Source organism: Alosa pseudoharengus, unplaced genomic scaffold (assembly GCF_046254945.1).
Source record: "Alosa pseudoharengus isolate Yale_2024_CS ecotype anadromous, Long Island Sound unplaced genomic scaffold, YU_APseudo_1.1 YU_APseudo_1.1_scf_8, whole genome shotgun sequence".
Lineage (NCBI taxonomy): Eukaryota > Metazoa > Chordata > Actinopteri > Clupeiformes > Clupeidae > Alosa > Alosa pseudoharengus.
The window spans coordinates 19831181-19859136 of NW_027468870.1; the positions used below are offsets into that span (position 1 = coordinate 19831181).

The 27956-nt window shown below is 42.2% G+C and overlaps 1 protein-coding gene across 2 annotated transcripts in view; it reads right to left on the reverse strand.

Moving 5' to 3' along the window:
* Positions 1-10188: 10188 nt before the first annotated feature.
* ksr1a (kinase suppressor of ras 1a) overlaps positions 10189-27956 on the reverse strand; it is a 42925-nt gene continuing 25157 nt past the window's right edge. The window contains exons 4-20 of one of the 2 annotated variants that reach the window (XM_076273984.1): positions 27204-27675; positions 24832-25007; positions 24262-24331; positions 22949-23032; positions 22684-22745; positions 21800-21909; positions 20830-20998; positions 19658-19699; positions 19168-19219; positions 19001-19064; positions 17450-17967; positions 17133-17229; positions 16690-16823; positions 16301-16432; positions 15527-15662; positions 14716-14849; positions 10189-12017 (exon numbers count right to left, since the gene is read on the reverse strand). In XM_076273984.1, the coding sequence (XP_076130099.1) occupies positions 12011-12017; positions 14716-14849; positions 15527-15662; positions 16301-16432; positions 16690-16823; positions 17133-17229; positions 17450-17967; positions 19001-19064; positions 19168-19219; positions 19658-19699; positions 20830-20998; positions 21800-21909; positions 22684-22745; positions 22949-23032; positions 24262-24331; positions 24832-25007; positions 27204-27675 (2459 nt within the window). In that variant the 3' untranslated portion in view covers positions 10189-12010. The remainder of the gene's footprint in view (positions 12018-14715; positions 14850-15526; positions 15663-16300; positions 16433-16689; positions 16824-17132; positions 17230-17449; positions 17968-19000; positions 19065-19167; positions 19220-19657; positions 19700-20829; positions 20999-21799; positions 21910-22683; positions 22746-22948; positions 23033-24261; positions 24332-24831; positions 25008-27203; positions 27676-27956) is intronic. The other variant, XM_076273985.1, reaches the window with a different exon arrangement.

Sequence of the window (27956 nt, forward strand, 5' to 3'; positions counted from 1 at the left end):
CACTTGTGTAAATCATATTCTCGAAGACAAAACTCTATTACACATGTGAATATCTTTTCACGGACACACAATCTTTATGGCATTGTTCTGATTCCATATAGGACAGGGATTCCCACACTGTGGTAGCCTACAGTACGTTTCCACGCGGAGGTTGTGAGGTAGGCTACGCGAGATGAAAAGGGCAATGTCGGAAAAGGTGTTACATTTTTTTTTTTTTATCTTAAGCCTATGTTCTCTTTGTTCTTTATGTTTTATTATGATGATGTTGTTCGCCACACTGTTTTTTGTGTGGGAGCTCATAGACCAGTTGCAAATGTTGATTTTGTTATTTGTTATCATATAGGGCGGCTAATTAGGCTAAACATGATGGCTTTATGTGTCGGATATAGCCTAGCCCAGTGTTTTTCAACCTTTTTTGTGCCACGGCACACTTTTGACACTTAAAATGTCCCACGGCCAGGCTTGGAATTTCACCATTCTGGGGGCAAGGCCACTTGGCCTTCAGTTGGGCATATTTGGTGGGGGGCACAAAGGCCACATGTCAGGGCACCAAGGCCAAAGTTAACTATACAGTAGTAGGCTATAAAAATGATCAAAGTTGTATTTAGCCTATTAACTGCAGTAGACCTGCATCACTGTATGAAACATTACAAAAACTTGAAACATGACATATTACATATAACTGTAAATCATCTGATCATCTAATAAAAACAGATATCTAGGCTATATATAAAATGTATTGTATATTTGGCCTGCTATGAAATCATGTATTGAACAATTTAAGTTTAAGCACAGCTCAGCTTTAAGAAACTCAAATAGCCTAGCATTTTGTGATCATTAAGGCTACTTTCACAAACTCTTAGTCAGCTGTCCTCTGATTTACCAATATCTAGGCGATATTTGTAACATTTATTTTGTATTTGGCCCGTTATGAAATCATGTGGAACAATTTAAACACATTGTAAAACTTAAAGCCCAAATTTGGAGACATCCATGCATGTCGAAATTTACTGCAAATTCAAAACTGGATTACTCTGGAACAGCTAACTGGACTGCTTTACACCTTTGTGTTTGGTAAGGTCTGCTGTTTATTCTGATATGTGGTTTGTCATGTGTTAAAAGAAGGGTTCGTGAAGTCTATTTCACCGAGATGAATGGGTAGGGAGATCATGGACGCAAAACCTTCAGTACACTCTAAAAAATGCTGGGTTATTTTTTCAACCCAAACGCTGGGTTGAGGCTGTTGGGTCGTTTTGTTTGGTTGTTTTTACTCATATTGGGTCATTTCTGTAACCCAGCTTGCTGGGTTGATAGTTTATCACTGCTGGGTTGATAGTTTAGGGCTGTGCTCCCCCTGTCCCCCACCTGACGTGGAGTACACTACCCAGCACCAGGGTGACTTCAACACAGCTGCATAGTTATTTGAAGGTTGAGAGAAAAAAATCGGCAGGCAGGCATATTCTTTCAACCGTCCAGTCCAGCAGCTGTCAACATGCAGGGATTAAAGTGAAAAAAAATCGTTTGACTGAACTTTTTTCAGGCCATAAGTCATACGTTCTTCATATATACCTATAGAGATAGCACCCCTTTTGCGGTCGCGACCTATTGGTTTTTAATGTACAAAAAGATGCAAACAGCAAAGTAAAGGGAGTATTCGCCTTATTCACACGACGGCCATTGTTTAAACCAAAACGAGGCTACAGGGTACACTTACTATATAATTAATGCCACCTACAGGCAGTGTTGGGCAAGTTACTTCAAAATCGTCAAAGTAATTTGTTACATTATAATATTACTGTCTCTGAATTGTAAGGCATTACACTACTATTGTATTACTTTTAAGTTACTTTTACCAGAATATCTAGAAATATGGATTTGGAATTCTAAATGCAGTTTATTATGCTCAATGCAGCTCATTGCACTTCTAATGGAGGGCGATGTGGTATAACATAATGACTAAGCTAGGCTTAAGGCTAACAACAGTAGAATGCAATAGGCGCAGTGATGGCTCACGATGCAATACAAGGAACAATCATAGCCAGAATTTTGTTAAAACCAGACAAAAGGTCGAAGTCTGGTCAATTGTGATAGAAATGCTGTAACTTTAGGCTTAGGCCTACTCATTAAAATCAACAGAGAGCCCACTACCTGTATATTGTAACCCAAAACTTGTCAAGATAGGCTACACAGTGCCGCTGCTGGCCATTTTGGTGCCCTAACTGGTGAAATACAGTATTAACCCAAGTATGTCATCATATGGTCAACTATAAAGATGTAGGCTAATCTGCCTGTTCCCAGGGATGGGTAGTATTTCTGAAACATGTAATATGTAATTCAAATACAAAATAGTATTTTGTCATTTGTATTTTATTTGGTTGAAGGAAATGGCTCTGTATTTTGTATCAAAATACTTTATTGGTGTGTATTTTTGTATTTTAGAAATACTGCAAAATACTATATGTGAAACACACTAAAAAAAGTAGATACTACACACAGGTGTAATGAATAATTGGTAATTAGGCAACAATGGTTTATTTTTATCGCAATCAGCTAATGTGAGAACAGCTGTGTTCAAAGACACTAACAGCTTTTCAGTGACGGCTATTGTTGAAGCATCAGCTCTGGTCTGAAGCACTGGTGTGAAGTCGTACGCAAGTAAAGATGAGCAAGTTTACCTGTGCAAGTTCACATAAGGGCACCGACAAAGGCAACCATGTCCTATTGTCTCCATGCCAATCTTTAACAGAAAAAATGTCAGATATCTCAATGAACCACAATGACATCAATAGATGGTAAGGTGTTGAGTGTGTTTGAATTCCCTTCCTTGTAGCATCCATTTCTGCATTCTACAGTGGGGACAAGTTCACCTTGTTTAATTAAATAACAATTCTATTTCCTTATTAGCTGCATACTTGAGGTTGGAGATATTAAGGCATATCAAGTTTCTCACATACTGGAACTTCAAGATACATAGCCTTATGATTTTCTTATTCAGTTCTGCACTGGACTTGAATTACGACACGCTAACCATCGCAAAGTGTTCTGATGCTGGGAACAGGCAGGGATGGGCAAAAATACATCAGAATGTATTTCAAAATAAAATACCTAATACCCTCATTTTTAATGTATCAAAATAAACTACAAAATACAGTAACCATATTATGTATCAAAATAAAATACTGTATTTTTGTATTTAGAAAATACTCAAAATACTTTTTTCAAGGAAGTATGAAAGCACTGCAAAAAAAGCTTTTTAATATCCCAAACATTTAGCCTATTAAAACTATATAGTAAAAAACAATACAATTTGGCCCGTCATACCAAATAGTATACCGTATGCAAGTTCATGTAGTGTGATCAGAAGAATAATTCAAGAATTTACATTTACATTTAGTCAACTAGCTGATGCTTATCCAAAACGACTGACATAGCTTACAATTAACCACATTATAATCAATAGGCCAAAATCATAATTGTGTATCTGTGCCGAATTTCGTAATTCAAGTCCAGTGCAGAACTGAATAAGAAAATCATAAGGCTATGTATCTTGAAGTTCCAGTATGTGAGAAACTTGATATGCCTTAATATCTCCAACCTCAAGTATGCAGCTAATAAGGAAATAGAATTGTTATTTAATTAAACAAGGTGAACTTGTCCCCACTGTAGAATGCAGAAATGGATGCTACAAGGAAGGGAATTCAAACACACTCAACACCTTACCATCTATTGATGTCATTGTGGTTCATTGAGATATCTGACATTTTTTCTGTTAAAGATTGGCATGGAGACAATAGGACATGGTTGCCTTTGTCGGTGCCCTTATGTGAACTTGCACAGGTAAACTTGCTCATCTTTACTTGCGTACGACTTCACACCAGTGCTTCAGACCAGAGCTGATGCTTCAACAATAGCCGTCACTGAAAAGCTGTTAGTGTCTTTGAACACAGCTGTTCTCACATTAGCTGATTGCGATAAAAATAAACCATTGTTGCCTAATTACCAATTATTCATTACACCTGTGTGTAGTATCTACTTTTTTTAGTGTGTTTCACATATAGTATTTTGCAGTATTTCTAAAATACAAAAATACACACCAATAAAGTATTTTGATACAAAATACAGAGCCATTTCCTTCAACCAAATAAAATACAAATGACAAAATACTATTTTGTATTTGAATTACATATTACATGTTTCAGAAATACTACCCATCCCTGGGAACAGGCAGATTAGCCTACATCTTTATAGTTGACCATATGATGACATACTTGGGTTAATACTGTATTTCACCAGTTAGGGCACCAAAATGGCCAGCAGCGGCACTGTGTAGCCTATCTTGACAAGTTTTGGGTTACAATATACAGGTAGTGGGCTCTCTGTTGATTTTAATGAGTAGGCCTAAGCCTAAAGTTACAGCATTTCTATCACAATTGACCAGACTTCGACCTTTTGTCTGCTTTTAACAAAATTCTGGCTATGATTGTTCCTTGTATTGCATCGTGAGCCATCACTGCGCCTATTGCATTCTACTGTTAGCCTTAAGCCTAGCTCAGTCATTATGTTATACCCCATCGCCCTCAATTAGAAGGAATGAGCTGCATTGAGCATAATAAACTGCATTTAGAATTCCAAATCCATATTTCTAGATATTTTGGTAAAAGTAACTTAAAAGTAATACAATAGTAGTGTAATGCCTTACAATTCAAAGACAGTAATATTATAATGTAACAAATTACTTTGAAATGACAGTAATAAGTAATACATAATACATTACGATTTTGAAGTAACTTGCCAAACACTGCCCCTGGCACTTTCATTTCTTTACACCATGGCTTGTTAGTTCTCCCCCATTTCCAACAGCTGCCCATCTCCATTTATTTTTTAGCTTTTGACACCTGCCTTCCTTTAGCAACAACGCATCCATGACAGCTAGTGGCCTTGCCAAATAGACGCAAATTACGCTAATATGCGAGGTTCTGGTAGGCATACTGGTTATGGTTTTGTGCTATAAATTAATAATATTTTATAGCAAAGTTTTAAGTTGACTATTTTGATTGCATGGTTATTTTTTGTCAACATACACTCACAACCTACTGTCGTTATAAGTGAGGCCTAAAGCAAAATAGGCTACAAGGCTGTCTGTGCGTCACAAACACGACTGACCCCCTTACTAAACAGTTCGCGATGAAGACAATATTATTATTATTTTATGTTAACACGCTGTCAAAACCTTCCGTTGCAAATTGTGAAAAACATTGTTGTACATGTCAGACGGGATAATACATTGCATACGGTTTATATTGCGTCGCTTTACACATAATGTTAGTTGCATTGATTAAAAACTGTAACAATAATAGTAGCCTACATGGGGTGGCATAGCAGGCTATCTGTTCAAGTCATAGGTGACACCCAAAATGAATGACCTCCCCTGACAAGAGTTCGCGATAGTAAGAAATTGTCTACATTGATGCACGGAAAGAACAGCCTAGGCCTACGCTTCTTCTCCGAATTCGCACATAGAGCTCACAATATCATATCCAAAAAAGTTAAACGGATTTGCCAACCTCATCAGCTGTCTCGATTGTGTCACTATAATCCAACTTTTAGACCGTTATTAGTCCTCCATATGTGTTCTTTTTTTTAAGCAAACGCCCCAGGCCAACGAGACAAGCGTGTAGCTACAACATAAACAAAGCGGAACTCATGGCTGAGGTAGGCTAGGCTATCTTCTTGAGCCGTCACTGATTGAGACACAGAAAGTTCTCAAGAACACTATTAGCAGCTAGGTCTTTAAACATTTATCATCACACACATTAATTCATCGGACCTAATATTTGTAGTTGCCTTAAAAAAAGGAAAAGAAAAGGTGATAGCCCCCCCCCCTCCTCCTATTTTTTTTTCTCATCGGATCTGCATCGATCTCAAATATGACATTTCTAAAATCAAATTGACGGAAATCCGTCCTACGACGGAGAACTTTAATCCTTGCAACATGCAATGGAAATCAGGTGATTTCGGAAGGTATGTATCTGCTTTTATTTATTTATTTTTATCCAGACGGATTTTAAAAGTCCACCCAGAGACATACCCTTCGTGATATCAAGGAATATTCTGCCTGCCATTTCGTTCAGCTTCAAGCAGGTTAGCAGGTGTCATTCATTCCAGCTAATATAAGCTACTGTTAATGTTAAATCTACACAAAGACAGACTCATAAAACATATTTCTGTATTCACTGGGTAGGAACTGCTGAACAGAAACAAAACAAACTTTTACAACGAACTACAATTAGCATACCAGCAGCTGGTAGGTAACGTTAACGTTAGCAGACTTGGAAACTTTATGCTAATTAAATATGCTTCGTGGCTATAACGTTTGTCAACTAGCTAACACAGTCGAAGTAGTCTCTTCACAACACACGTAACTTACGATAATAATCATGCCAAACAACATCTTATTAAATCATTCAGGGTAGCCTCATATTATAGCCATGTAACTTACCGGGTGGTTCTTGGTGGTAACATTAACTTGGATTCACTAAGAATGTGTTAACATAGCTAGCTAACGTTAGCACTGCTGACTGTCAGCCTAATGTTAGGCTAACGTTAATGGTAATGTTACCTGCTAGTGTTATCAAGCTCATCTGACATAAACGCACGTTTTGTATTACCGGTATTATGTTTAAAACAACTCCATAATATAAGGTGGTCATGGTTTCCGAGTGTGTTGCACTAATAATTTGTCTCCTGGTGGATTTTTATGTCTGTCAACATCATTTACTGGTAATGGTTCATGCACGTCTTGATATAAAGTTTTGTAGGCTAACCGTGATTAAAATGCACTCTTTTTTTCTTTGATTGACAGGACTGACCCCCAAAACGGACTTTGGAATCTGCCTGCCTTCATGGAAGTATCACATGCATTTTATACTAGGCTATCTATTCAAAAATAAAGAAAACTATCAAATAAATAATTATGTTTAACTGTTTTATTTCATTGCATGGCTTTTGATGGACATTTAATATAGACTGTCTATATCAGGCCTAAAGCTGTTAACAGAAGGTGTGACTTTCAAGTAAGTAAATACAAACTTTGAGTTATTACAAGTTTGTACAAGCAGAGTATTTTAAAAATCAACCAGTAGTTTTGGGGGGATTTGGTTACATAACCCAAACGTTACGTAACTTTAACTAAACAGTTGTGTCAACATAACCCAACATATTGGTTAAATGTCAACCCAGTTGTTGGGTTAAATTTAGTAACCCAATTTGCTTGGTTAAGATAACCCAATGCTGTGTTGGACCACATTTTACTCAGCGGCTGGGTTGAAAACAACCCAGTTTGGGTTGTTTTCAACCCAGCATTTTTTAGAGTGTAGAATGTATGATTAAATTGAATTATATTATTTACTTTTCTCGCGAACCGTTCAACACAGCAATTATCGGCTAACATCGTTTAAAAGCTGAGAAAAAGCTCTTTCATGTGATACTTGTGATGTCTGTGATGAATAGGCTACTTCGCGAGTAGTTCAACTGAGAAGAATGGGTGAATTTGGACGCACTTTCTTGCGCTGTCACTTTCTCCACTGCGTAAAAGACTAAATTAATTTGCGCTGTGAATGCTAACATTATTTTGACAGGCCACAGGCTAAATAAAAATCGCTATTAGTAGGACACAAAGCAGAATATTGAAAGAAGGCGGCACCAAGGCCACCGTGGCCTGTAAACCTATGATTTTCAAAGGGGCTTCAACGCAAGGGGCTACGACGGGCCGCCGTGAAATTCCTACCCTGCCCACGGCACACTAACATCCTGTGTGAAGAAAAAATTAACATAGTGCTCTCCCCAATCCCAGACTTTCACATTGCATGTTTGTTTGTAATGGATGCAAAACAGCCTATTGCTGAATGTCTATGGAGGGACGAATGAGGCTGTCCTCCCGACCAGGCAACCCCATTCTAAGTAAATGCACACATATTCCCTCAAGGGATCAAAATAGACCTATATACTAGGGCTGTCAAAATAACTGATTAATTTCGATTAATTAATTTGAGAAAAAATAACTGATTAAAAAAATTAGTGCAGATTAATCGATTCCGTATGACCTTTGACCCCGAGCCGTTCTGTCAGTAAAAATTAGACTGTAAAATGAAGGAGAGAGAAGAAAACGTGCTGCCTGGATCATTGATTGGAACATTTACTTTTTAAAAACGGCCTGATGGTGTTCATAAAAAATAAAGTGTTGAAAATAAAGTCCTCTGCAATGTCTGCAGCAAGGAATTTGCATATCACCGGAGTTCATCAACTCTATAGTCGCACATCAATGCAAAGAAATACGTTTTGACATTGAGGGGAGTGTTCATTTATTTTCATTGTGTCCTCTAGGTTATATCTGTGGCCTGAAATGCCTTGTATGTGAAAAAAAAACTTCTTCCCGAAGCACTTTTGAATTTATTTCCTCAGCATATTAGGTCATATCATAGATTATTATGGCAATTATTTGAACAGTGAAAATAATAATAAAAGAGTTTTTGAACTTTAATGTCACTAATGCTGATTATTCAATGATTCATTTGAATTTAAATATTTAAAATACTTTCACAGCAAAAAATATATATGCGATTAATTTAGATTAATTAATCACAGAGTATGTAATTAATTAGATTAATTTTTTTAATCGATTGACAGCCCTACTATATACTTATACATATCTGTGTTATAGCCTCCTATGCAGGGGAGACATGGAAAAGACATGGAAAAGCATGGAGGGGAGACATGGAAAAGCAGTTTTAGAAAAATGAGTTCCATGTTATGGAGAATGACAGCCTGTGGGTCATGAAGGGCAGTTATTTGGATGTGCTGTGGCCTTACCCACGTAAAACAGAGTGAAATAACATTTTGTAGCCTACTATAGAAACATATCATTGGAAACACGTATTATTCTAGCTATATAATAGTGCATGGTATAACCGCGAGATACAGCGCTTCACGATGACGGCAATGAGTTAACAGAAGACGCAATCTATCTAAATATCTGCAATCTAGCAATCTATCTGAAATAACACCTATTTGAAGTAGGCCTATTATTCATGCCACATATTGTGTGTTAGTAGGCTACATAGCTTAAACTGTAGGCTATGTTTAAACTGTATTTCGAGTTTAATGTCGGCATGTCGACTTTAAAGTCGACACGTCGAGATTAAAGTAGATATGATATTTCAACTTTATTCTCGAAATGTCGAGTTTAATGTCGACATGGCGACTTTGAAGTCGACACGTCGAGATTAAAGTCGACATGACATTTCAACTTTATTCTCGAAATGTCGAGTTTAATGTCGACATGTCGACTTTAAAGTCAACATGTCGAGTTTAATCTCGCCAGGGGAAAAATATTTTTGTCCCTAATACTCCGTCGTAGATATGGCCTTATTATGGCTTCTATGCAAGACCTGCTCAATAAAACCATCGCCCTCTGTTTCATATATCTAATTTAATTGTTGTTATGAACTGGATATGTGATGATTCTGTATACTGGATATGGGGCCCCCGTTGTACATTGCCTGCATACCACAAATAGTGCAATCATACAATCAATGAGAGCATGTGGTTATAAATTCTTTGATGCAACAGTTGCTTTTCTGGACCAGTGAGTGACATTTGGGTAATTTTCTGCGGCACACCTGATGATCTCTCATGGCACACTAGTGTGCCCCGGCACAGTGGTTGAAAAACACTGGCCTAGCCTACGCGAGGAAAGGTGTAGGTGGTGGTACGAGGGGGAAAATAGTTTGGGAACCGCTGACTCAAAAGTCTTGATTATGAGATATAAAAGTCAAAATTATGAGATGCTAAGTCATAGCCTTATTATGAGTGCAGATCAATACAAAAAATATAGTGCAAAAACCTTGATTATGCTCAAAGTGATTAGTTTCATCATTATCACAGAGAAGTATTCAAACTCCCAGTTTTCAAAGCATATAGGCCACAGTACAACAAATTAACACCTTCAATCAGCATATTTATACTTCTCCACCCATCTGTAGGCCTATCCTTCCTCAGAGTCTACCGAATATCATAGTTGTAATGTAATGTTACTGTATTACTACACAGGAAAATCAGCCAATCAATCAATCACTGAATACAGAAGGAAAGTAAGACAGAAAGAAATTAGGCTCAGGCATCCTCACATGACAAGCATTGTTTATTATCTCTCAAAGATGAAAACAGAACGTGTGTACAGAATGGCAGCCACATGCAATACAAAAATATGAATTTTACATGACATAACATGTATTGACCCATTCTAAAAAATGTACAATTTATTTCTTACAGCATTTTATACATGAAAAAATATAAAGATTTATGTACATTTGGAACAGGGGAGCCGTACCTATTCAAAAATGTTATGATGTACAATATATATAAAATGTACAAATATTACAATAATTACAGCATGTGTATTAGCTGTACAGTGAGTAGTTATTTATGTGTGTATATTACACGTCACCTATGTTTTTTCATACCAGAATGACTTCAGTCGTTCACAGAAATAACACCTACATTTTCAGACACAATATACTCACTCACTCACTCACCCACACTCACACACACACATACACACATTACAGTACATGCACACCGGCAAATGAGAACACAAAACACAGACATACAGGCGCACACCAGAGGTAATGTTTATCAAAACTAATAAGGAGACACTAACATGCTAGATTGCTGCTGCAGTTCTCTTTTTTCCCCCAGTGGTGCAAAGGAACTTTACTCGGAACGCATAAACTACATAGTGTTAAGTCTGAAATCACTCAAAGATTCGAGAAGATGTCTGCTTCTCCCTTTGGCTTGTTTGTTTGTTAGCTTGTTTATTAGTTGGTTGGTTCGCATCCTCAGCGTCACACTTGTTAGTGGGCCATATGAAATTGCAGGAGAGCGACAGCGCATTGACATTCTGTGTGTCCATCTGTGATATGGTTTCCATGGTTTCCATTACTGTAGTCCACTGTCAGGACTTAATTGTCTCACGTTGGCATCCATTGAAAGCTAATGCAGCTGTTCCTATGGTTCACTGTCCACTGTGAGTCCACGCAAACACTGGTGAAACACACAGTACATGGGACGCCACCACCACAACAACAACAACAACAACAGCAACAAAACAAACAAATAAACAAACAGACATGAGAGAGCTGTCTTTTCATCTGTAAATTGAAGCGCCCAGGTTCTGAAGCTCTGGCACCTGATATACAAAACATGGGAGGAGAAGGAACAGAGCTTTCTGTCCCAATAAAGGGATAGAAAGAGAGAGGGATAGAGGAAGAGAGAGAGTGATTGGATATGCCGCTTCAGGCATAGACAAGAGACACCACAGATGCACCACTGGAAAATCCATTGGTGGACAGTCACTGGCGGGTCCGGCAGTACCATGGTGACTGGCTGTGTTTATTTTTTTATTTTTTATTTATTTTTTAATGAAAGTCCAACACCAGTCCCCAGTTTTGTCAGCAAGAAACACGTCACAGCAGCGTGGGTGAGGGTGTGAGTGTGTGTGTGTGTGGGGGGTGGGGGGTTGAGTTGCCATCACCAATATCACACACGTCCATTTCACTAAGCACACCACAAGCCAGAGAGGAGAACCACAGACTCATTTCTTCCAAGAAAGAAAAAAAACAGAAAGGGAAACAAAAACACATAAAGGCAAGAGTTTTAGATGGGTCAGAAGCAGGAAATGTGCAGTCCGTTAAGCTCCTCCCCTTCCTGTGAGAGATTCTCCGCTCCCGCCCACAGAGGAATACCAACGGAAAAGACGAGGAGGAGGAGGAGGTGGAAGATCAGTCTTGGATTAGTGGAAGCAGAATCTGTATCAGGCAGAGTCAACGCTTGGCTTTGCTTTAGTTTATTCATTTATTTAGTCTTTTAATCCGAAAGTTAAGGATTTCAGGATGCATGCAAGGCAGACCCAGGCTTTAGTTGTTTTGCATTGCTTAAGATTTCGTATCAACAGCTACAACCTGTGTTAGGAAAACAGATGCAGACCACACACACAAAGAGAGAGAGAGAGAGAGAGAGAGAGAGAGAGCAGGACAGGGAGACAGAAAAATAAAGGACGAAACAGAGAGAGAAACACAAGGGTTAAATTATGTTAATGTAGAAAAGGTAACTGCTGATCATACATTAGGAAAAATATGAATGATGAAAATCATTATTAAATTATTATTACATGTCATATTAATAGCTGTTATCAGTTTTATAAGGATGTTTAATGAGCTAAGAGGGTGCATGCAGTGTGCAAAACTAAGATACTCTTTGGATAAAAAATTTGAAGACCAGGGGAGTATACCACGCAGCGAGGTTACTGGTTTACCCCGGTCATGGATGGGCAAATTTCAAATACAAAATAGTATTTTGCTATTTGTATTTCATTGGGTTGAAGAAAATGGCTACATATTTTATATCAAAATGCGTTTTGGTAAAACCAATACTTTTGGTGATGTGATGACATAAAAGTGTAAAACAAGTTTGCCCAGGTATGTTGATGTGGACTCTAAGCAGCTAGCTTTAGTATGTTCTTAGCATATGTTGTAATTATTTGACTTTATACACAGACGTTTAAGACTGGCAGCCTTAACCCTTTACCCCCTACAAGCCCGCCATATGAACTGTGGCAAGGAAAAACTCCCATATTCCAGGAAGAAACCTTGAGCAGAACCTGACTTAATAGGGAGAGCCCATCTGCTTCTGGCTGGCTGCAGCTCCAATGGCAGCAAATGTAGAATAATCTGAAAAAGTAGTCTACAAGATAAAATGAGTTAACTAACTAAAGGCTCTCTTATACAGGGTTGTTTTCAGAACTTTTTTTAAAAATCACTGAACTCGCCTGCTTGATGTACAGAGGCAGGGTGTTCCATAACTTTGGGGCATAATGGATAAAAGCAGCTTCTCCACTTTGCTTGTGGAGCACTCAGGGTACAATTAAGATTAGCATTGGAAGATCTAAGTCTCCTTTGTGGTTGATAAGATATTATAAGCTCACTATTATAATGCCACTTCATTTTCTGCATTCAGTACCATGAGTTGGAAGTTGTTATTTTAAGGCTATGAGATGTAACAGGCAGGTCAGTTGATCTGTTGACTGTTTGCAGATTTATGACATGTCTCGTAGGCAGGGAAAAGCTGTAGCTCTCAGACACTTTCCACTTAATCAACAGAGCCAGTGTACTGATGAAGGAATATATTAAATAGACACTTAAATAGACAGATATGGAAGGTATGCAAAGTGATTTCCTGCCCCCTTTGTAGAGTATTTTTAGTATTTTGAAAATACAAAAATACAGTATTTTATTTTGATACATGGTGTGGCTACTGTATTTTGTACTTTATTTTGATACACTTAACATTAGGGTATTTGATATTTTATTTTAAAATACATTTTGATTTATTTTTGCCCATCCCTGACCCTGGTAACCACTGATGTGATCTCCAAGAGAATAATTTACTTGTATTGCTTCTGAAGCAACATATTGTTTTGAGATCAGCGGTAACTCCTGAAGTGACCTGGGTAAGGCAGTAACCCTGCTTCATAGCATTCCCCTCAGGAAGAAGTGTTGCTTGAGGTGTAGAACTGACCAATAGAGGCCTTATGTCACTACCCTTTGCCTATGAGATATTGAGGAGCCAATGGCATCTCAAATTAACAGAATTTGATTGGCTCAGATACCAGCTGGTTTTGAGACTAATCCGGCCCCTTGCATCTATATGCATACTGGTGATGAGAGAAACATATGGAGCATATATAAGAAAAATAACAAGAGTTGTAGTCAATGGATAAGGAGTACATCATATTTTTACAGCATGTGACCCAGAAAGGAACAACTCGAAAGCAGTTAAGGAGATAGAGGAGGTCAAGCATAGGGATGAGAGAATCATGTCAAGTTATAGCAAGAGCAGAATGGTCAATCCCCCGCCAAGCCTTTTGCTTGATGTCTAAAATGGAGGGAGGAAGTTAGTTATGTGGACCTCAATGATATGCATCACTCAAGGGATGACTCTAAAACACTCTAGACTCATAGACTGGCATTAGGCTGGCAGACCATGCAGTACATGGCTTAGTCTCCAGCCTGGCAGTGGGTAACATCCAATGAAAGATCTGACTGGACACTGCAGTGATGTAACAATCAATCACCCCAGCAAAGTTATGTTTACTGAGATGTGGAAAAGGATCATCCTTATTGGGCAACTAACTCCCTGTCTCCAAGTGTAAGCTAGTGTACAGATAATCTAAGAGGTCTGAAGTGACCCCAGCCTCTCCTATCTACTGAGGGCATGACTTGAGGATACACTCAGGTGTATGGCTAGGGTCAGAGACTGTGACCCCCCTCTTAAAATGCCCAAATGCCCCCTTCGTACCCAACCCCCCACCCCTAAAATGCCAAATACTCCCAGAGGTGGAAAAGTCTGGCCTCAGAAAGTAAGAGTCCTACCATGTATTGGTTCTACCTGTGCACTTACAGGTTACAGGTGAACTCACTAAGTAGCGGATATACCTGGCTGAGTTGTGCTAATCAGAATCAGCTGGTTGAAGTGAATGGCAGGACTTTTACTTTCTGAAAAAAAGTCCCCTCCCCCCTTTAAGTGTCCAATCCCAGACACCTGCCCAGAGTGGCCAGTCTGGGGAGGGGGGGGGGAGGCAGGCGCGGCTACGATACGTACTCAGCGGACTTCCAGAAGTGTCCGGGGTGGGAGAGCCTCCTGTTGAGCTTGGGCAGCTTCTCCAGCATGTCCGCCAGCTGGGCGAAGGTGGGCCGCTCCCGCAGGTCGTACGCCCAGCACGTGCACAGGATCTCCTGCAGAGGAGGGAGTCGGGTGGGGGTAAGGGGCAGGGCAGGGGGGACAAACATGTTAAGCTGGCATCTACATCCCTTTAAGTGTGAGGCAGTAAGAGCTTTCGGTGATAAGCTCTGTCCACTGTCCACACATTATCAGCTTTCTTTGTCAGGTCTACCTGGGCCAGACGCACTGAAGGCCAACAACATCATGCTCTGTACAAAAAATACATGATATTGGTGAACTAATGAAGTCTTTTTAATACACTTGCATGGTAAGTACTGAGAGAGTATGTTCTCTTGCATACTGGTTGCAGTGTAAAGCTGGTTCACCTCTTATTTGAAAGATAGAACTTTCTCCGTCAAATTCTTTATATTCTGCTGCTATTAACTGTGGTGTCCCTCAAGGATCAATTTTAGGTCCTCTTTTATTCTTTCTCTACATGCTGCCTCTCGGTTCTATCCTGCAGAAGCATAATATTCAATATCACTGCTATGCAGACGACTCACAGTTGTACTTACCACTCACACCTGATAGATTCCTTTCTCTCTCCCTCCTTCTCTCCTTCTCTCCCTCTCTCCTCCATCTTTTCCTCCCTCCATCCCTTCCTCTCTGCCCTTCTCGCTTCTCTCTCCCTCCCTCTCTCTCTCCTCCCTCCCTCCCTCTGCAGTGCTGTCGTTCATCTCTCTCTACTCACCGTGACCTCCTTGCCCAGGCTGGTCTCGGCCAGCACCTTCTTGATGCCCTCCCCGCTGCCCACCTGCCAGATGGTAGCCTCCACGGGCTGGTTGGTGATGGGCCAGTCTCGGGCCTGCAGCTCGTACCATATGGTCCTGCAGGCGGGGGGGAGAGGTCAGAGAAAAACATTTAATCTCACCAGGCAAATGCCAAAGTCCTTCACTCCACACCCAGAGCACTGGAATGCATTCCTCATTATGTCCAGTCAGGCTTTATGGTTGAAGGTCAAAATAGCCACAGACTTCAGAAATTACGTCATTTTAATGGCGTTATAGAAAGCTAGAGTTGCAAAATATTTTGTGAAGTTTATGCAGCTTGTTTTGATGCATCTCATCCAGGTTCCAGAATAGACAATAAACAATAAACAATAAACAATAAACAAATGCATTAATAAAAATACTTAAAACAAAGACTCAGTCCACTGTACAGCATGCTGATACACACTGACCCTTTTACTGTCCCTTTTTTTATTTTTTTATTTATTAGTTTATTTGTCAGGGACAATGCAACGCACATTATTACATACATAGCTATCACAGTCAATGCCATAACAATGTCTGTAGATGTGTTACATAAAAGGTTTCTAGCCAGTTGGCTAATTTGAGCAAGATAATTTTCAGCAAGATAACATTATGGCTGGCCTTGAAGGACTGTCCTGTTTTTGTCTGGACATATACATCTACATCTATCCTCTACACTGTGTTTGGTGCACTGTGCGCAGAGCTGGACATACCCAAAGGCGTAGACGTCAGCAGCGTTGGAGAAGGGCAGTCTGTCCTCGTTGTTGCCCGGGCTCATCTTGCGAACGATCTCGGGGGCCAAGTAACAGATCCACCCGTGTGGCAACTTCAGCTCATTCTCACGCCTATAGGACAGACACACACACACACCCCCGTGTATACACACACATGAGCACACATGTATACGCACACACACACACACACACAAAAAACACCCAAATACAGACACACACATACACATACACATGCACACACAGACGCATACTTCACAGCCCAGCTATAATAGCAAGCTGTTAAATTCTGCCCATTGGGGTCAGATCTGTGTAAGAGGTGGATGAGAGGTGGTGGCTGGTTTCTGGGAAGAGACAGCAGAACTTCTTACCGTCCTTCTTGGACCACTCCAGAGATCCCGAAAAGGCCAAAGTCTGTGATCACCACCTTGTTGGTGTCGTGAAAGACATTCTTAGATTTCAGATCCTTGTGAACAATGCCTTTGGCGTGAAGGTAGCCCATGCCCTATAAATATAGAGAGTTACACTTACATTTACATTTATTCAGTTAGCAGATGCTTTTATCCAAAGCCACTTACAAACTGATAATTAACATTCAAGCTACAATGCAGAGGAGACCTTAGGTAGCAATAAATAGTACAGCAGTAAATACCACTACCACACCAATACAAATTTAAAATGAAATAAATACAATGACCTTAAAAGATACTGGAGGACAGATACTGGAGGAGACTAAACACAACAATCTATGCATTAGGCTTCAGCACAGACAGGAGTTTGACGCTGAATAGAAAAGTATGGATAATGACAATACCTTTACAATCTCTTGAGCGATTTGCCTGGTCTTGTTAATATCCAGATTGTTCTTGGTGTCCCTCACGACAGAGTACAAAGTCCGGCCTTTGCAGAAACTGTTTGAAAAAAAAAGAAAGAAAGAAATGAAAACAAGAAATGAGAACTGGAACAATAATATAACTAAAAATATATAATTTATTATTTCCGCTGTATAGTTGGACAGCTCTTAAGTGATGAAGCCCTATTACTCTGTGAGGCCTACAAGGCGCCTTGCTACTGGTACAGCCCTAAGCGAGGCTGGCAGTGTTTGATCTTGACCTTGGCCTTGACTCTGACCTTGTGATGATGGCCAGGTGGGGCGGGGCCATGCAGGCGCCCATGAAGAGCACGACGTTCTCGTGGCGTGTCTGCCGGTAGTTCATCACCTCCTTCTTGAAGAGCTTGAGGTGGTCCTGGTTGTTGCCGTCAATCTCCAGAAGACGGATGGCCACCTCTCCGTGCCAGCGGCCGCGGTGGACGCGGCCCCACCGGCCCTTGCCGATCAGCTCGCCCAGGTCCAGCTGCTCGAATGGGATGTCCCACTCCTGCAGGTACACGCTGGTCTGGCTGGCCTTGCGGGAGATGGGGCCCTTCCAGTGACCACTGCCGCCGCTGCCCCGCGCGCTCGGGAGGTCGTCGAGCTCGTCCCCATCGCACTCCCCGTCCGAGCCCATGTGGACCTCCTCTTCCTCCTCCTCGTACTCCTCCTCGGCTTGCTCCTCGTCCTCCTCCTCCACATCCTCTTCCTCTTCTTCCTCTACGACTTCTTCGTCCCCCTCGGCCTCAATCTCCTCCTCTTCCTCTTCCTCTTCCTCCTGATAAGGGAATGTTGTATTCAGCATGAACCAACTGCTTATAAACCCACCCTGATGAAACCATCTCAGCAACCCTTCAAATCCTTCCTATCAAATAAAAGCTCAAAAGCTATTAGCTAAAATAAAAATATAAATACAATAAACAATATAAAAATATACAATAATAAAGAGTTTGGTTCCAAAACGCTATATCCTCCATTTCAATTAATGTTCATAAATAATTTTTTAAACATTTTGTTCCAGGTAATTTCAGTGCATTTACAGTATATCGGAACGTCACATATTACCAACCATACTGTATGTCCAACCTCTCGTGTATGTGTCACTTAATATTAATTTCTATACAAACCAAGGCGGCGGATTCCTAAAGAAACGCAAGCACTCACACCATAAGTGTATCTAAATTAGCTATGTACCAAAAAGTACATTTTACCGTGACTCAAAGAGCTGTAAACAGTGTTGTAAGGCTGCGTGTACAAATCCGCTTGGAGCTCCAGTGGAATTTTGAATTGCGACGAGAATTCTCAGGCTAACCGTTGATGTGCAGTGAGAAAGGTTGGGAATAGGCACCCACCAGCCCAGCACTAAACTCCAAACGTGGTAAATAAAATCGGATATTTCAGGCAGTAAAAGCCCCGGTAAGAACCAAACTAGATTTTGTTCAAATCTACACACCAATGGCTACTGAAAATGTAAGGTTAATTTATGAAATGTTATTTTGAAGTATTAAAAAACATCGTTGTTTTAGAATTTTCGAACGAAATGGTTGGTAATTAGCACGTTTACAATAATTGGGTTATTGTTATTTGATTTATCATCACTCAATCAAAACAGCAAAACTGCAATTTTACTGCTATTACACAATAGAAATACACAATTAAATAACATGACTTATTAATGTTTTTAAAAATGGAGATATAGCGTTTTGGAACCAAACTATTTATATACAATAAATAATGCATAAAAATAATATACAAAAATATAACTAAAATAAATGTTTAAAAAATGCTCCTGTGATGAAGGCCAGCCTCACCTCTCCATCCTCATCCTCAGCCAGCTCGGCCCGCAGATCCTCTGCACACGGCTCGTTCTCATTACTGAAAACAAACAAACAGACAAAACAACACCTTTAAACTCAAAAACAATCCTCCAGAACAGGATGGTAATGGGACGTACGTCCTGGTGAGAGGGTCCACTTACACTGTGTCTGGAAGGCCACTTTCAGAATGCAGCGTGGTCGAGCTGGACACGTCTGTGTGCATAAAGACTATTTAAGTTTGTTGTAGAGAATAGTTTAAAAAAAAAAGTTCAGTATAAGGAGGAGTTCAACGGCATAAAACGTTTGCCAACAGGAAGGCCTTTCTTTAAACACATTTATACAATGTGTATGAATATTGTCGGCCAGAGAGAACCTGTAATGACAGTGTTCTCCAGCAGGGGGCAGAATGGTACACAATCACAACTCAACCACACATAGCATAGCATGTCCCTTATTTCCAAGCACAACACCCACCAACATTCAAGGTAGCACTCAAACCATCACTCAACAGAACGATTTGAACAGTTTGTCCACCATACAAGAGTAAAGCAAGTTATGCAGTTTATGTCAACTTGTGGCTAAGAGCACATAGCAGGAGAGAAAGGGACACACAAGGGAAGGCCGAAAAACATTCAGGGAACGTTAACTCACCAGGGAAGATAAACTGCTGTCTGTGCTGAAAGTAGCAGGCAGCTTGGGAACAGAGAGGGAGGGGGGCAATTAGCAAAAGCCAAAGGAGGAGAGAAGGAATGAGAGAGAGAGAGCCAGAGAGAACAAGGAAGAGAGAGAGAGAGAGAGGGAGGGAGAGAAGAAGAGCGAGAGACAGAACAATCCGGGTTAAAAAGGGGACAGAAACTTTGGGTTAATGAAGGTAAGAACGTCTGAGTTAAACAAGCTTGCCAAAAACAAAACAAAAGAAAAAAAAACGATTTAGCTTACGGCACTTGCAGTGGTATGGTTAACACACATCCATCATCCAGGATAAAAATGCAAAGGTTCATAACCCTCATTAGTAGCATATAAATAGATGCACCACACACACAGTCATCACTGAGCATGCACATTCTGCATGAGTCACAGGAGAGGCCTGTTCTGTTTGGGAGAGACGGAGCATGAAGGAAACAGGAGCCACGCTTGATCGGATCAGAACCAGACCGCCGATGTCTGAGGGCTGAAATCGGGCTGGTGAACCGCTACAGACAGCTACGGCCGCTGGAGCGCGCAGGACTGATGTGGCCGCTAGGGGGTAGCTGAAAGGTCACTAAAAGTGAAGGCGCATGGGGCAGTATCTCTTGGGCAGTCACATGACTGAGGTATGAGCTACACCAGGCGTTCCGTTCGCGTAGCGTCTGCTGCAACAATTAGCTGCCTGCCACTATAATCAATGGAAGTAGCTACACCAGACGTGATAGCGGCGCGTACGTTCGAAAAAAATAGACCAGTCTTTTAAAATGAATTTTACGTGTCGCGAACGGAATGCTTCATTTTTGCGCCTGGTGTACTCATACCTGAGGATAAGGACACGGACTACTGTTCTGATTGGATGATAAGCTAATAAACTGTCCTTCAGTGAATGTTACTGTAAATTTGATTGTCCAGTATCAATGGGATCAGCACTCAAAAGCATTGCCCACTCAGCAACATTGCCCAAAAACATGCCCCCTGGTACAATCACCTTCAGTGACCATCCACCCCACAGAGCAGCAGATGCAGACACCTGCAGCGGATCTGGGCCAGCTCCAACCCAGATCAGGGTCGGGTCAGCTCTTCCTCTGGGTGCCCTTCACAGCTGAGGAGGTGGCCCGGCTGGCTCTGGTACTCACCTGGAAAGTGGAAGCGGTTGTCCCGGTGACCCTTGGGCGAGGGGTTGGGCGGCGGGGTGGCACTCGGGGGGTTGCTCTGCTGGAAGGGGGCGGGGGAGGAGGGGGTGGACGAGGTGGTGGAGGACGGGTTACTACTGGAGTCCAGTTGGTTCAGTACCGGTGGGTGGTCCTGCGGAAACATAAACACAAACACACACACGTTGGGTTGTTGGTGACTCAGGGACTTTACCTTCTTGGGCATCTGTGGCCTACTGGTCTAATGAATCAGACTAGTGACCGAAGGGTGTCCGATTCGATCCCTGACTGGTAGGAAAAATGTGGGTGGGGGGAGTGATTGAACAGTGCTCTCCCACATCCACATCCACAGATGAGGTGCCCTTGACCAAGGCACCTAAGCCCCAACTGCTCCCCGGGCACCAGGATTAAGGTTGCCCACTGCTCTTGGTGTGTATGTGTGCTCCTAGTGTGCTCACTGCTCTGAGGGTGTGTGTGTGTGTGTGTGTGTGTGTTTGAATGGATGTACACTGTGTGTGTGGGTGTGTTGTACACTACCCCTGGATGGGTAAAATACAGAGAACAAATTCCTTGTATATGCAAGTATACTTGGCCAATAAACCTGATTTACGATTTACGATGACCACCTGCAAGGCATACGACACTACAAATTTACACAAACATGCTGTTTATTTATCTGTAGGGCATATGACAGCAGTGTACAAGCATGCACAAACATATACATCATGACTACTAGAAAGGCATATGACGGCAGTGTACAAACGTATACAGACGTATACGTCATGACCACTAGAAAGGCATATGACAGCAGTGTACAAATGTACACAAACATATACATCATGACTATCTGTAGGGCATACAACAGCAGTGTACAGTACAAACGTATACGTCATGGCTACTAGTGGGGAAGAGAGTCAGGCTTTGTGTTGGGTTGTTGGTGACTCAGGGACTTTACCTTCTTGGTTATTGCCTTTGGTAAGGTGCCAAACTGCGGCGCTTCGGCCGGCCGATCCACAGGGTTGTTGATGTCCGACGGTACTGACTCCGTTCTCCGTATCTTAGTAACTACAGACAAGATGGAGAGAACATGAGAACAAGCACAGACAAATGTGGATAAAAGATGCTTTAAAATATATATATATAAAAATACAAACTAGACAGGAGGTGTAGTCAGACAGTAGAGAGGCTCAACACTCTACTAAATGAGATCAGACATGACATGGTGCTTTTAATACAGTTAAGTGCAGTTTTCATTCAGCTGTTTGAAAAGTGTGTGTTGAGCCTATTGTCCCTCAGCAGAACAAGGACACTCAGAATGAAAAAGCCTCCAATCCACACAGACACAGACACACACCATCCACACACACACACACACACACACACACACACACACACACACCATACACACACACACCATCCACACAGACAGACACCGATTACACTCTCAGCCCCGAGGTCTGTGAAGAGCCTTAGTTAGCACAATGTCCACTGTTAATGGCTCTGTATGAATCAAATCAGAGCTCAGGTGGAAGGGGGATATACAGACCCCCCCCCCCCCCACACACACACACACACACAGACATACACAACTGGAAAAATGATTAAATAAAAGCATCACTCTTGCAAATTTAGTAGCTCTTTTGGATTGATGTTAACAATGCATGTTAGTCGTTTTATAGAATCATAAAGAGAAAACATAGGCTATCTGCTTTGATCACTATTAATGAATAAATCTTAATAAAGAAATAAAATAAAATAAAATAATAAAAATGACTAAAGTAAAAACAGAAATTGAAACAGAAAGTGTATTGAGTGGACTGAGCAGCTGGACACACTCACTTGGAAGGAAGGAGATGCGACAGGACGGAGCCTCCTTCGTACACTTGTTATGACACTTTAACCTGCAAACACACACACAACACATATCCACCAATCAGCACCATGGACACGTGATGGGGACATCAGACAGGTGTGTGTGTGTGTGTGTGTGTGTGTGTGGTGTCTGTGTGTGTGGTGTGTTGTGTGTGTGTGTGTGTGTGTGTGTCTCTATGTGTGTGGTGTGTGTGTGTGTGTGTGTGTGTGTGTGTGCGTGTGGTGATCTTACCTGCAGTGTTTGCACTTCACGCCAAAGATCATGTTCTTTTGACACACCTGGCAGGTCTGGGAGAGCCAGGATTTAGTGGAGAATCTAAAACAAAGATGGACATTTGATTTGAAAGATCACAGGATTACATTTCTGTGGCTCAGCTACTGTTGCGCTGTGGGTCCATACCCTACCAGTACACACATCCTTATGAAGAGATTATAGACCATATTTTGCTGTGAGGCAATTCAGATAAAAAACACCTACTATCTATTTTTCCCATACACTTTGTACATGCTTTGATAAGAATTTGCTACCTGAGGGGTATTTCACAAAGGTAGAATTAAACATCCAAGATAAGTGATAAAGCGAGGTTTGACATAGCGTTGTCTGGTCATCCTAGCTCAACTCGTTTCACTAATGCCAATCCAGGATGAGTAGGAGCGACTAGGACAAGCCAGGTGTAAGTAATTTAGGATAGGTGCGCGTTCTCGTTTATCCCCCAAAGAACTCACGGTTGGAATAAAAAAGACGTGGAAAATAGCGTCATTCACACAAAGTGAACAACCGCTTTTGATATAGACTAACAATGAAGTAAAGTTTTCCTTTGTTGAATGGGGAATCATGGCTATTTCTGTAAAACAGTAGGAGTAGGTGTGGCAGACCAGCTGAATGCAAATTTACGTATGCACCCACGTGTGAGTGCTTCCTTGTCTCGGACGGCACGCAACGTCATTAAGAAAGCGCTTACCACTGCAAAGATGCACATAGTATGAATATACGTTTTGTATTGTCTTTATCACCGAATTAGTTGAAAACACCTTCGGAAAATTGCCCCTCCACTTCCAATCAACTACTTCAGTAGGCTATTCATCAAACATCTATCAACAAAATAAGTAGGCTAACAATGAGTAGGCCTATGTTAATAATTATAAGGCTACCATAATTAAAGTGATAACCATATGGTATTAGGCAGACAATCTGTTGTGATTAGCGAGTAACAAGTAGCAAATAATATATAAGTATATAAATGGAATAAAGCTCTTAAAAAATTAACACGTAGGTCTGATTTGAATGACAGCTAGCTGAACCAATAAGACAACATAATTAACATTAGAATTAACTTAGCTTGGCTGTTAGCCTGGTCGGGACCAGGCTAGGTGCAGAGAATAAATCCCTATGGTAACTTATGTACCATCTCTTTTGTGAAACCAAGTCAAGGCTAAATCCATCCAGGATAACCAAAAAATCCCAGCTTAATCCCTTATCTAGGTTTTGTGAAATACCCCTCTGGTTTGTTAAACCTCATCAAAGTGAAAGGTTGAGGAGTTTACCTGTGTGTCACATTAAGGCCGATGTCTCTTCTGACTGTCTGAGGAGAGCTTCGGTGGACTGTTATGTTATCTGGTTCAAGAGCAACGACAACAACAACAACAACAACAACATCAACAAAAACCAAAAACATGCATATCGGGTACTAAACAGCACTAAGATGTGCCAACCATCTATGGGCATCATATCAGTGCCACTAAATGTGTTCTACGTGTACTAAAGAGCACTAAGATCTACTGAGCATGTGTGGGCCTTGTAGTGGCAAAACTGAGATGTTATGTTTTGTCCCATCGACAAAGTTCAGTTCTGTCCGTTCAGTCTCAGGATACCAGTGTTTTGTTATCTGACGCGCATGCATGGTCCGGGAAGCGTTGTAATGTAAACTGATGATTTTTAAACTTAATGAAACAAATGAAAATGAACTTAAAATGTGACAAACTGTTGCCTCTATTGTTTGCATGCTTACACACTGAGAGGGCACTAAATTAAACTATATACAGTATGTGCCATACACTGCTAACCACTGTGTGAACAGGTGTGAACAGGTATGAGCAGTCCTGATGCCCACTCACTCTTGAGGCCGCTGTGCTCCTCCAGCAGAGTGGGGGTGCCGGGCAGCGTGTAGGGGGCAGTGGCGGGCATGGCGCCGGGCGTGCGGGCAGAGAGCAGCGGGGAGCGCGAGGGCGAGTCCTCACAGCCGTTCCCATTGATCTGCACGTTCAGGAACAGCTTGTTCTTCTTGGCGCACCTGAGCAGGAGCACACACACACACACACACACACACACACACACACACACACACACACACACGGTCACACATGGTCACACATGTGGCATCAGGGCAGCGCCAGGCTTGCTCCAAAGCAGCTTACTCGGGGAGAACCTGGGACAGACTGAAGGCTGACAGACTATTGTTTAAGCAAGGGCCACTCAAGTCCACCCAAAACACTCGCAGGGCACGAGCCCTTAAGATAGGTGGCTCTGGGATGATGCATAAAGTTCTTCCTTTCAGTACATTTCATTTCACTAGAACCCAGTTCAAATCGGTTCAATTCAATTCAGTTCAATTTGGTTCAGCCCAATTCAATTCAAGCCAATTCAGGTGATCTCACAAAGCCCGGCTCAGCTGCGTGGGCTACAGCTACTCTACTCTGCTTTTGCACAAAACAAAATGGAGGTCTTTTTGAATTTCAGAGCAGGGACTGACAAACAAACAACCCCAACCAGCCCCTCCCTCTTCCCATGATGCATCTGGTTCAACTGAAACTCGGCTGTCACTGCGTGTCCATCAGCCAAATGTGTGGGCTCTTTGAGGCACTCAGCACACACACATGAGTCAGTGGTGAGGACACCACAAACACCCAGCTCCACGTCCAGTCTACTGAGAAGGCTGCCCCGGGCAGAGGCAGACACACACACACACACACACACACACACAGACACACACACACACACACAGACACACACACAGACACACAGACACACCCACCCACCCACAGACAGACAGACAGACACACACACACACACACACACACACACAGACAGACACACACATACACACACACAGACGCACACAAACACACACACAGACACACAAACACAGCCTATTTATGGACCCAAATCATCATCAGCATCACATTAACACACATGCTGGAGAGTACAGAGAGAGGACAGGCTGTTCCCCAGGACCTCAGACATCAATGACCCGACTGATCCTGGATCTGAAGGAGCTTATCTGAAACTGGTTCTACTCAAGGCCATCTTCCCTGCTAAAAGGGAGTTCTTCCTTCGCCACTATCGCCTTTGTTCCTCTTAGGGCTCAGGATGTTAATGTCCCGTAATGCACACTGACCCAATTTCAGTTGTTACTGGTGTTATCTACCGTAAATATAATAGAATTGAACTGAACTGAACTGAATTGTCTCAATATGAGTTCTGTCTATCATTGGTGGTACTGTAGGCTTAGAAACCTCTTCAACACATTTTAACAGTACCGCAATAATAACTGATCATTTTGGTCACTATAATCGGGATTTTTATACCGTTATATCTCTAACCTCAGCCAGATGTCTCATGCATACTCATATATGAAAGTGTGTTGGTGTGTGTGTGTGTGTGTGTGTGTGTGTACTCAATGACTTGTCCTCTTTTGAAAATCAGGCCCCAGAAGTCCATCCTGTTGTGACATTCCTCATAATCTCTGGGAAATCTGGGGGGATTAGAGCAGGCCAAACACACTGAGAGTAATGGAGCAGCTAGCCTCTGTGTGTGTGTGTGCGTGTGTGTGCTTGTGTGTGTGTGTGTGTGTGTGTGTGTGTGTGTGTGTGTGTGTGTGTGTGTGTGTCATCCCTCTGTCTGTGATCTGTCTGCCTCACTGTGTGTGTGTGTGTGTGTGTGTGTATGTGTGTGTGTGTGTGTGTGTGTATTTGTGCATGCCCTCCACCCACACAAACCTGGACACAAACACAGACATATACAGCTAAACACACACACACACACACACACACACACACACACACACACACACACACACACACACACACACACACACACACACGCGCACGCACACACACGCACACACATACACACACTGCACTGGTATGCTGACCACACACACGAGTAGCCTCCAGGTCAAACCGTGCAGATACACACACACACACACACACACACACACACACACACTACTGTGTGTCCTGCCAAATAAGGAAAAACAAAAACAAAACAAAAAACATACCAACCGAAAATCATCCAAACCAAACACTTATGATGGCCTTGGCTTCTGTGGAGTGCCTGGAGACTCTTTCCATTGTGAACATGCTGCTAAGTCACATAATTACCTACTTACTCCAAATTATGGGTTTAAAGATTTATACATTCTAAATAAAGAGTTATTAAAGAGAGATTAAGTAAAATGACAAGGCTGAGACAGCAGGAAGTGACCTACTTGTTGGTGGGCATGTCCTCGATGCGGTTGCCCAGCTGGGACTCGTGGCTCTTGCTGCGGGTCAGCGTGATGTTGGGCAGCAGGTGGAGCACCTTCCGCGAGGGCGGCGGCGGCGTGCAGGGCGGCTTGAGCCGGTGGCGCCGCTTGGACGGCGGCGTGATGGGCGGCGTGGACGTGTGCCCGTAGATGCGCCCGGGCCGCGCCGAGTAGTACGGGCTGGGGTCCGTCAGGCTCTCGGCGTAGCCGTGGGCAATGTCGGTGGCGGACACGGGCGCCAGCCGCGGGTGGGGGAAGGGGGCGAAGGGGGTGGACGGGGTGCTGGGGGACGGCCGCGCCAGCGGGGAGGGGCTGTGGGGGCGCAGGGGACCCCCAAGGCCGAGGCCGGGCAGCTGGTCAACGGGCGTCAGGGAGCCGCTGTCGCGCCGCGTGGGCTCCGACGTCCAGGGGCCGCCGTCCTCTCTCAGCTCGCCACCTAGGGGCCACAGACAGACACAGCGCTCAGAAACGGCTCGAGACCCCGGGGCCAGTGGTGGGAGAAACCCGGCTTCAGAAAGTACGGGCCATAGCATACCAAAGTCTGACGTTCCGTTTCCATGATGGTGGACTTCACTGCAGTAGCACTGGAGATTAACGCATTTACATAGTTCATTGTTTTTTAACAGAGCACAGGTAGACGTTTGATCAATATGCTCTTCCTGGACATCAAACCTGTGACCTTTGGTACAGCGGGCACTGTGCGGAAGTTCGAGAGCT